The 12,014-nt window shown below is 35.4% G+C and overlaps 1 protein-coding gene across 1 annotated transcript; it reads right to left on the bottom strand.

The window, feature by feature from the left end:
• Positions 1 to 4,158: 4,158 nt before the first annotated feature.
• LOC136157742 (olfactory receptor 2T33-like) lies at positions 4,159 to 5,088 on the bottom strand. Its single transcript, XM_065919524.1, has one exon. The coding sequence runs from the start codon at positions 5,086 to 5,088 to the stop codon at positions 4,159 to 4,161; it is 930 nt and encodes a 309-aa protein (XP_065775596.1).
• Positions 5,089 to 12,014: the final 6,926 nt, after the last annotated feature.

The raw sequence follows: 12,014 nt of genomic DNA, 5'->3' as shown, positions 1-12,014 counted from the left end.
TTACTTCATTCTGCTCTTCAGAAGTTATTTCCACCATTCTACCTTCCAGCTCACTGATTCATTCTTCTGCTTCAGATATTCTGCTATTGATTCCTTCTAGAGTTTTTTTAATTTCAGTAATTGTGTTGCTTGTCTCTATATGCTTATTCTTTAATTCTTTAGGTCTTTGTTAATTGATTGTTGCACTTTCTCTATTTTGTTTTCAAGGATTTTGATCAACTTTACTATCATTTTTCTGAGTTCTTTTTCAGGTAGTTTGCCTATTTCCTCTTCATTTATTTGGACGTCTGTGTTTCTAGTTTGTTCCTTCATTTGTGCAGTATTTCTCTGCCTTTTCATTATTATTATTTTTTAAGTTATTGTGTTTGAGGGCTGCTTTTCCCAGGCTTCAGGGAAAGTTGAATTCTTTCCTTTAAGAAGGCTGAATTCTTTCTTCCTTTTGGTTTCTGCCCTCCTAAGGTTGGTTCAGTGGTTTGTGTGAGTTTCATATAAGGTGAGATTTGTGCTGAGTTTTTGTTTGTTTTTTTGTTTGTTTTTCCTCTGATGGGCAAGGCTGAGTGAGGTGTAAGTCCTGTCTGCTGATGATTGGGTTTGTATTTTTGTTTTGTTTGTTCTTTAGATGAGGAGTCCTGCACAGGGTGCTACTGGTGATTGGGTGATTCAGGGTCTTGCATTCAAGTGGTTTCCTTTGTGTGACTTCTCACTGTATGATACCCCCCAGGATTGGTTCTCTGGTAGTCTAGAGTCTTGGAATCTGTGTTCCAACCCCAAAGGCTCAGGGCTTGTTCTTTGGTCAGGAACGATGATTCCACAAGTGGTTTGTTATGGCATTAAGTGAGATTAAAACAAATATCCAAGAATGAGAAACCAAAGATGAACCCTGGACAAATGGCAGTTACAAAATCAGGCAAATAATAATTAAATTAATGAAGTACTCGCATATACATATACTCCCATGAGCAAAGTGAAAACTACCCAACACTAATAAAGTACAGTAGATTGACCTGGCAAACAAAGGAAATCAAATATTATATTTAACAGCTAAGAACAAAACTAACTTAAGCAAAAACTGGAAAACAAAACTAAAGCAAGGTGCAAAGTTGGGAATAAAGCAATGAAAACAAAAGTAACAAATATATTGAGAAGAAAGGAAAAAAAGAAAAGAAAGAATAGACATGCAGAGTTAAAGAGAGGTAGATTAAGAAGATTTATATACATTAAAGATTAACTGCTGGGGAAAAGAACAGTAGGAAAGGCAAACAAAGGAATAAATGTAGAAAAAAAAAATAAGAGGTTTAAAATTTTTTCAATTAAATTAAAAAGAGAGAGAGAGAAAAGAGGAAAACGCCACAAAACTGCAAAAGCCCAATATAGAGGCATACGTTTACAACAACAATAAAAGTTGTGACTGGGGAAAACAAAAAGCTTAATCGGTTTTTTAGTACCAATAAAATTGACAACTAGAAAATAGGCAGAAAAACAAACAAACAAACAAAAAATTAATCTACAGAACTAGTAAAAAAAATAAGAAGAATAAATGCTTGTCTTGAGTCACTGCTGTCAGAGTCCCTTCCCTCGCTGGGAGTCACAGTCCACCCCACCTCCTTAGGATGCCCTCCAGCACTGTGCTGGTCTCTGGACCTGCAGTGGGGGCAGCTCAGATTCTAATCTGGTCCCACTCCTATGTGTTCTTGTTTCCAATGTCCACAGCTATCAGAGCTATGCGTTTTCTTTTGTGGGAGCTCTCAATGGCCTTTGATATATTCCATAGACACAGGTTTGCTTAGTTGATCATGTGGATTTAATCTGCAGCTTGTACAGCTGATGGGAAGGTTTTGGGTCTTCCTTCCTTAGCCACACTGACTCTGGGTTTTAATTGTGATTTTATTTCCACCTATACATGTGGATCTTCCACTTGGATTTAACACTGAGGCTGCCCTGGAGGGCTTGGGTTTGCCCCAGTGAAGGCTAGGTGTGAAGATGGTGCAGCTGCTTGTGTTGCAGGGGTTCTGACAGCACCAGGTACTCAGGGAGGGTGGCAGCTAGGGCAACAGGAAATATAGTGCTCTAGAAGGGTATGGCAACCAGTATTGGCCAATATGCCCCAGTATTCTTGCCTGGAGAATTCCCTTTCTGATAGAGAAGCCTGGAAGGCCACAATCTACAGGGTCGCACAATCCTGAGCCCATAGACGCATGACATTTTTTGCCCGTGGCAACTCTGCCCCAGTGAGAATTGAGCATAACTTTGGTGCAGCTGCTTGGCTTGTAGGAACCTTGGCCGTGCCAAGTGTGCAGGGGTTATGGACCTATCAGAGTCTTTTTTCAAGCCTCTTCTGGCTGGCCATCGGAAGGCCTACTTGGCCAGTCTTTCTCTGTAGCTCTGGCCATTCAGGCACTTAGAGGCCTCCCTTGCCTGGGGTCCTACTCTGTTCTTCCAAGTGTCAGGCACATAGAGGGGGCCCCCCTGATTGGGATCCTACTCTGTAGATTGGTGTGTCAGGAACTTAAAAGGGCACCCTGGGTGGGGTCCTGCTCTGTAATTCAGTGCATCAGGCATTTGATGGGCCAGCCTCCTTATTGTTCAGCTGCTGGTGCTGGCGTGTGGGGAGAGAGAGGCTATGGTGATGACTCCACTCCCTACACGGAACTCAGCAGTGTTGCCTTGCTTCCATGGCTGCCCACCTTTCCTCCATCAGCCTTTCTCACCAAGATCTCCTTCCTCATATCCCCTCAATCCATCTCTCCACAGTCAATAGCAGCCCTCACCCTGGGATTGCTCCACAATCCTTCAGTTTCAACTCCCAGCCACTGTGCCTTCCAGGAGACCAGCATTCCTGCTGGGGTAAGTATGGCTGCAGCAAGGACTGTCTGATTCTCATTCTGTTTAGGCTTCCACAGATCAGTTGTTTCACTCTCAGCATTAAATGTTTCTCTTCTGACTCAGACAATCACCCCACTCTGGGGATCAGACCCGTGCTTCAGTTCCCCCACCCACTGAAGGCAGGTCCAGTCCAACTAACACTCCTCTTTTTACCCCTAGTTCCTTAGTCCTACTGAGTTTTGGGGGGATTCTATATATTTTTTTCCTCTGGTCAGGTACTACTGTCTGCTCTCAGTAGGTGTTCTGCATGCACTTCTGTGTCTGAAGATGTATTTCTGATGTATCCATGGAGAGAGATGTACTCCACCTCCTCCTACTTCTCCGCCATCTTGTTCTCTCTGACAGTCTTTTAAAATCAAAATGTTTAAGGTATAAACCTTCCTTCCTTCTTTTCATTTTTTTCTTTAAAAAAAAATTGCCCTAAAATATTTACAGATACATCATGAGTGTAAGACTTCTCCAATAAACTTAGATTCACTCCCCTCAGTTAAACACTAGATGTAAAATATTTGGTCCCAAAGTTTCCTTGTGATCAAAGATGATTTCTTCTATCTGTAGGACAGTTAATAGAAAGCAAGAAATATGTGAAAAAAATACTTGGATTTTTTTCCCTAATTACAGTTGTACATACTCTGTGTGTATTATCTATGTTAATTTGTGATAAATTTCATCACATATTATTTTAATAGTTTTTTGTATCTGTTTTTTGAGATAAATATGCTGACTTCTTCATAGTTACTTCATATATTGACAATCCCTCAATGTACATAGCCCAATTTCTTTATCTAAAGATGTTTTTAATCACATAATCAGGGATAATAATTGCCCTGAAAACATTTTGATGAATATTTCTTGCAACTTTCATATATATAATTATTTGTTTATTTGAAATTTATCAAAAGTATATGAATTTAGTTCTACAGTGCTTTCTTCAAAATAATTATGCACTTTATAAATTATTTGTGTCCATCATAATTAAGAATTTTTATTGAATATACCAAAATGCAAATTACATGGCTGATATTTAACATATCTTGTACTATAGTGCTTCAATCTTATTGCTGAGGTCCAGAGTTTAGAAGAAAATATGATAAGGTATGAAAATATGAAAAATGTCACTTTTAATTAATTTATCAAATATAAAAGAAATAACTTGCAAAAATCAATGCAAACTGGGAAAGAGAGAGAAAAATATGATGACACAAACCAAATTTCATAACCTAAATTCAAACTGAGTAATGCCATTTTGGAGAATAATGATCACTATTGAGACCATCAAAAGTGCCTTACCAGCCACTTTCTCAAAGCCCCCTTGACATCTTTATTCCTCACACTGTATATAAGGGGGTTCAACACAGGGGTGAAGATGGTGTAGAAAGCAGAAACCACCTTGTCGTTTGCCCCTGAATGGTAGGATTTGGGCCGCATGTAGATAAACATGATAGTGCCATAGAAGAGCCCCACAACAGCCAGATGGGAGGAACAGGTCGCAAAGGCTTTCTTCCTGGCTGCAGTGGACTGCATGTTGAGTACAGCAGCCAAGATGAGACTGTAGGAAGCCAGAATGAGAGACAGTGGAATCAAGAGCATCAGGACACAACAGACGTACATGAAAAACTCAAAAATCACGGTGTTAGCACAGGCAAGGTGAACAAGTGATGGTGCCTCACAAAAGAAGTGATTGACTTCCCGAGAGTGGCAGTAAGGGAAGCTCAGAGTGGCACCGGCCTGCATCAGCCCATCCACCCCTCCCAAAAGCCAGGACCCAGCTGTCATGTGCAAGCAGAGCTTCTGATTCATGAGGATAGGATATCTCAAGGGGTGACATACAGCCACATAGCGGTCATAGGCCATGGCGGCTAAGAGGAAGCACTCGCCCCCTCCCAGAGTGAGAAACAGGAAGATTTGAGTACCACAGCCAGCAGAAGAGATAGACCTGTTGTGCATCAGGTAGTTGGCTGCCATTTTGGGGACAATAGTGAGAACCAGCATCATGTCCATGAGGGAGAGCTGGCTAAGCAGGAAGTACATGGGAGTGTGCAGCTGGGGATCCACCTGAATGAGCATGATCATGAAGGTGTTGCCCATCAGGGAGGTGAGGAAGGCCATGAGCACCATGGCAAAGAGGAACAGATGGGTCTGTGTGTAGTCGAAAAGTCCTAGAAGAATGAAGTTTATTCCTGTGGTGTCACTTGCATTTTCCATGGCTCCTGTTATTCCTGGAAGACAAAGAATGATTAGGAAATGAGAACTGCTTAAAAGGAAGGCTGGGTATTTCCTTAAGAAAAATTGGTCCATAACAGAAAAAATGAGACTTGGAAAAAAAATTATGAGTTAAATTATTTCACTTCACAAGATGTTTGCCTTGGTATCCAATTGTCCATCTCTTTGCAATTATACATTATTTCTAACCAAAATAAATTGATTTTTTATATATGGAATATTACCAATTGCATTTCTTTCTCAATATTTTGTCAGTATGCCACAGAAAAAATATTCATAGTGTTAGGAGCTGCTATTATATAATCTCAATTTCTATAATTTTGGGACTTCCATCTTAAAGAATTTCAGATAATCCATTTTAGTCAATATTGATGTTATATAGTACACATCATAACTTTGAATATTTCTCCTGTTCTTTTTTATACTCTTACAAGAGGTCTTTTTTTTTTATCTCATGATGAATTAGATTTGTAAATGAATTGTATACACAAAACAAAATGTCAACCTACTAAAACTCAGTTTTCTAGAGATGAAGGGAAAATGGCTCAGTTTCTCCATTCTATACCTGCAAACAGCCCGTAGTCTGAGTACATCAAGTTTCTAGCTACTACAGTTACTTAACACACACACACAGATACTGCTCAGGGTCACCCATCACCTTATGTTACCGTGACTGGTTTTCCTGATTACAGGGGCATTTTCTTAGTTTAGGGATGTCTCAAGAGTTAACATTCATACTTAACATATACTTACAAATTGAATCTGAATTAGTTAAATATACACATTATAAACAATTAAAAAATTCATGAAGGAATACAACCTAAAGGATCATAAAGAAACTGGACTGACTTATAGGCTCTCATACTTTGTTATCAGTAAGTACCTTTTAAATGTACTAAAATATTAATTTATTAACTAATTTGAGTATTAACAAGCAGGTTAATTACCATACTTAATTGACTGATTATACAACTTATAATCAAGTAAAATATTACCCAAGTTAATTTATCACACAAAACTCATTTGAGATACAGCACCACTACACATAAAATCTGGAGAATTTCAGTTATTTCTAAAAAGTAATTCTCCTTTCATCAAAACTGCTAGCTTTTATTTCTGTTACATATTAGTATCTATGGGAATAGAGTTGAATATATATGCACATGACTTTCATTCTTATATAACATATGTCTTTTCTTTGCAAACCAGACTTTTAAAGAAAGTAATAGATTAGTGATTTCCAGGAAGTTTATGTTTGCACTTTATTCATAATCTGTGCTGTGTGCTCTGCTCATTCATGTCTTTTTGTGACCCAATGGACTATAGTCTGCAGGCTACTCTGTCCATGGGATTTTCCCAGCCAGAATATTGAAGTGGGTTGCCATTTTCTTCTACAGAGGATCTTCCCCACCCAGGTATTGAACCATATGCATCTTCTGCAATGCAGATAGATTCTTTACCACTGAGTCACCAGGGAAGCCCTATATAGGAAATCTTTTTTTTTCAGTTCTTCAAGTTACTTTATAAACAGTGCAACTTATGTGAAAGACACCATATCTTTAGTAAATATTTACATCATTTTTAGTGCCTAATGTATACTATCAAAGTCAATTATGTTGTTAAAATGTATGTTTGCTTTGTTAATCAAAATATCTATAAATAAGATATAATAATGTCCATATCATTATCACAGTTTGTTATCCCAATAATGTGTACTATATTTTTTACCTTAGGAAATTTTCAATTATGACTCCACTTTGTAACTTGTTTGCAGAGGCTAGCATATTTGTCAACATTTAGTTTCTTTCTAATTTTCTCTCAGTATAGTTTATGGTCCCGTGCATGTGACATAGTTTTTTCTAGTAAATTATCTAAAAGCAGCATTGTTTTTGGCTTTGAGATAACTGAATCCCTAATTTTTTAATGGCATCCACTGCTGATTTTTGCTTCAGTCGCTTTTCATATGTGATCCTGTCAGATATTGTTAGGTGCAGCTATTATGGGCAATCATAGAATAAAGCAAATTATTTTTGTTTTAATTTACATGTTCATTGATATTGAGAAAAAAATATCCACTGAACTCTTGGATTACTTCTTCAAGTTCCCTTTGAACATCTTTTGTCTATGTTTTCTTTTGAGTTGTTTGGATTTTCCTTATAGATTTAAATAATTTATTATACTTCTAGTTATGTACAGTGTTCTGACTTGTTTATATGCATGTCAGTATTTTACCCAGATTATTTAATACCTTAACAAATTTTGATTGTTGCCTCATTTTAAACCAACGTTTACATTGATATTACATGCATTTGAGATTCATGTTATTATTGATTTAGTGTTATTGAGCTAGATTACATTAATAGACCTTCTCATACTGGACCGTCTGAATATTATTGGGATAAAACTGCTTATTACTGATATGTACATTGTTTGACTCTGTGATCTTGGTAAATAATATTATTTTTGAAGTATCTTTTGCATCTATGCTTATCAAATACATTAACCCTATGAATTGTCTTGTTTGGAGTTCTTTTTTCAATTATATGATATGGAAAAATGGGGCTTTGACTTCATGGATTTGTTGAATTGTGTATATTTCAATATAAAATTCCTCCAATTTATCCAGTCCAGATTCAGAGTAAACATTAGCAAAATGAATTAAAGAATGCTTAAATAACAAGAAGAAAAAAATCCAAATTTTTCTCAAAATTCGCTTAGAAGGTATTTATTAGAAATGGGCATGTTACAACCACCCTTGCTGAGTCAGTCTCCTTGTTTCTAGAATCAAGAAGCTTATATTTTTCTGGACTCTCTTCCAGCACAGGATTAATTTGCTCTGTTGAGATTTACTTTGTGTTTTCTATTTGAATGAAAACTGTCAATTAATGCACATGCTTAAGGCCATTTTCTCAATTTATTTTTTATATAATGAATTATTTTATGCATGATTTTGAAAGTCTTATGTAAATTTACAATCAAAGAAGAAAGTGTTTTAAAATGGTAAACTTTTTTAAAAGTTCATTGTGGTAACAAGTATTTTCATTCATTTAATCATATATTTCCAAATAAAAAGTCATGTAAAATACTCATATACTTCAAATTTAATCAGTAAACTACTAGGAAATCTAAAGTCTAGACGTTATGTGGCTCACTAATAATGCACATTAAAAGTTAGAGTATAGATAGCAATATTTGTACTCCTTATCTTAAATTCAGCAGCAAGTTTTTCTTTGATTTTATGAGATAGAAGTACTGAATTAATGAGTAGCCTTCTTGAGTAGGAATGCCTATGTCACTGATAAGTAGGTGGATAAATTAAGGCAGTTTATTTAAAAATATATTTAAATATCATGTCAAAATGGGGTGAAACACGCTGTCAATCTCTTATGATTATTTATTGATTACAAGAGAAAATGCACATAAATGCATAGCCAAATGTATGTCACAACACAATACCTTTATTAGCCTTAATATTTTTTTACTGTTATTAAATATTATGTTTCCCAACCTTGGAATTAAAATCAATAATTATTTGAGAACAATCATATAATACAAATCTATTTTTTTGATATAGGAATAATTTAGGTGATATAGTATTTGCAATATATTTTTGGGTGGGATTGTCCCCTCCACTCAGCTTTTATGAATTTTTGAACACAGAGAAAACACACATAACCATTGTAAATTTGATTATACTAAGGATATTGGTTCTTTAATTACCTATTTTGAAACAGTTTTCATAGGTTTACTATTAAATACCTAAAAAAATTTTAGTATATTATGGAAATTATCATGCATAAAATTATTTACTCCTTAAGATTTTTAAATTATAGGGTAAAATAAAAGATAAAATCTTATTATGTGTTGTTTCCTATCAGAAATACTGCTTTACTCAAATGAATTCAAATCTATATAATTCAATGTGTTCAAAATGCATGATAGATTTATGAGTATAACTAGTCATCTATGTAGCTTCTCACACATTAAAAAAAAAGAATAAAATCACTTGTTATTTATTTTTCCAGTTGCATAAAATCACTGGTTACACAGAACTATAAGTTTTTGTTGTTGCTGTTGTTATTTTTTTTTTTAATCATGCTCCATGGCATGTGTCATCTTAATTCCCCAACCAGTGATCAAATCCACAGTCCATGCACTGGAAGAGCAAAGTCTTAACCACTGGACCTCCAAAGAAGTCCCTTAAATCTTCACCATTATCTCATTTCTCTCCATTGTAATTTGATTTCCCCATAATTACCAAAACTTCATCCTACCCAACTGTATGTATGCTCTATGTTACACACATGCAGATTCATAAATTAGCCAGGCTTTCATACAACCTTTTTTTCAAAATGACCTGACATTTTAAAGCTGAAATGACTAATTCCACAGCAGCATGCTATAGTTGTGGCCACTCAGACATAACAAGGATAATCGTTGTAGAAAATATTACTTCAAACACTATACTAACTCAATATGTATTATCTCATGGAATGTCATAATAATTAAATTAAGTAGACACTGATATTTGAGTTGCACGTGAATTAAATTAGAGTAAGATTTCTTTGGCTTCCCTGGTAGCTCAGACAGTAAAGAGTCTGCCTGCAGTGTGGGTGACCTGGGTTCAATCCCTGGGTGGGGAAGATCTAGAGAAAGAAACGGCAATCTACTCCTGTATTCTTGCCTGGAAAATCCCATGGACGGAGGAGCCTGGCAGGCTACAATCCATGGGGTCGCAAAGAGTCGAACACGACTGAATGATTCACTTTCACTTTTTCACTACTTTAATTTCCCTGGAGAATTAAGGGAGAAGACATGTACCAAATGCAGAGCCACGAGTCCAGAACCCAGGTTCTGGAATTTAAGTTTCCAAGCTAAATTAGGTCTCTCAGTTTTTGTCATAGTTACAGTCTTGACAGTGAGAAGACAAAAACATTTAATAAGCAAGTACTGTATATTTAACATATTAAATAATGGATTCTAAAGGTTATGAAGTGAAGTGAAGTCTCTCAGCCGTGTCTGACTCTTTGCGACCTTGTGGACTGTAGCTACCAGGCTCATCTGTCCATGGGGTTTTCCAAGCAAGAGTACTGGAGTGGGTTGCCATGTACTTCAGGGGATCTTCCTGACCCAGGGCTTGAACCCAGGTCTCCCTCATTGTAGGCAGCCGCTTTACTGTCTGAGCCACTAGGGAAATGATTCTCAAGGTTATAAACTGCATTAAATAATTATCTTTCATGTAATTTTAAAAAATTAGTTTGAATAAAGAAACCCATTTGTTACATTCATTCTGGATGGATGCATTTTCAATGCCTAGTTTTGCTAGCAAATATACTGCAAACACAAAATATGGCATAAATATTTTAAAATGCATTTATAAATACATGTAAAAATGTGTAACTATAAGAATATTTGAAGTAAGTGGTTAGGTTTATATGTCAAACAGAACTCTTTCTATTTTGTATTCTATTAATTGCAAGTTCGATGAAGTAAGGCACACTTCTCATACCCTATGTGTTTCAAGCTTCTGTTTTAAAAATGTATACATGGTTATATTACATAGTTGTAAGATTAAAGGAAGTATAAAAAGTGTGCTTAACTGATTACTTAAAATTAGTAAGTTCTCAATAAATAGTAGGAACCATTGTTTTTACGTACTCTGAAACTGTCACTTTTTCTAAAAAATGCTAATAAACACAAATAGATAGTTAATTAAATGCATCCATTTAACTTAGAGCTGAAGCATGAATAAATTTCCATCTCTTGAAAAGTTCAATCATATACTGTTCATAACTACAGTTTGATAAATTTATGTAATATATGCCTACACAATGTATAGTCTCAGGAAAAAGTAAAGAAACCCACATATGAAACAAAATATTCTTATACACCAAACTTTGGACTTAAGTTTTCTTTGATAATATTCCTTACTAAATGTGATGTAGTAAAAATTAATATAGTATAAAGTTTAAAATCTCTGTATCACTTTGGCAGGATTGAGTAAGTACCCTAGCACTATGCTTATTGCTTAAAACCAGCAACATTTTCTAGATTTCATTCTAAAAGTAATGTAACATAAAATGAAAATGTCATCTATTCGCAAAATATTTTTGTTTCTTTATAATGCATAATGAGAAGATCTATTATAAAAGTACTAAATAACTATTATGCAGCATAATGTAACAGTCAGAATGGTCTAGATAGCATGTGGACATGCAAAGCCATGTTTTATAAAATATTTATGGCAAACAGTAAACATGAAATTTTAGAAAGTTAATTTCTTATTTTTCAAATTTCTACAGATTATGTTATAGTCCTTAAAATTTTGGAAGCAAAATAGATAAGCACATTAGAGAACACCAGCTCAAGTTTCATATATTTGGTCTTAGAGTCTGAGCACTCACCTGTGTCAGTAGTAGCCATTTTGCAGGAGATGGATAATGCTGCTTGGCTCTGGCACCTGAATCACTGTTTTGAACCTACTAATACTTCTTCTGTTCTAATATAAAATGTAAATTACAGGGGTAAAACCTTAGGGAGTCCTGAGTTCCAGGTACTCAAATGTTAATGGGAACCTAGGAGAATACAGATGACCAAATACTTCTGCATGTATATTATTTTCAATCTCAGTATATTTGATCTAAAAAGAAAGTGCTTGTTTGACTCACCTAATCCTAAAATCATGATTTGACCATTTGAACGGGAGATTTGCTTAACAATAGTGTTTAATAAGATAGCATATATAAAATACTTTTACCCGGGAGTGAGTCTAATCCTATAGTCTATACTTTAGTAATAACTAACGTGTCAAAACAAGCTAGTAATTGCATAGGGAGCAAAGTGTTATAGAAATATTTTTCCCCAAAAGGCACTCTTCCAAAGAGAATGGCTTAATTGAACTTTACCAG

This window comes from Muntiacus reevesi, chromosome 1 (assembly GCF_963930625.1).
Source record: "Muntiacus reevesi chromosome 1, mMunRee1.1, whole genome shotgun sequence".
Lineage (NCBI taxonomy): Eukaryota > Metazoa > Chordata > Mammalia > Artiodactyla > Cervidae > Muntiacus > Muntiacus reevesi.
The sequence above is the reverse complement of the archived record's forward strand: the minus strand, read 5'-3'. Positions and strand labels throughout refer to the sequence as shown.

What these genes read in the sequence shown, in the direction of transcription:
- LOC136157742 (XM_065919524.1), bottom strand. Translation starts at nt 5,088, where the DNA reads ATGGAAAATGCAAGTGACACCACAGGAATAAACTTCATTCTTCTAGGA.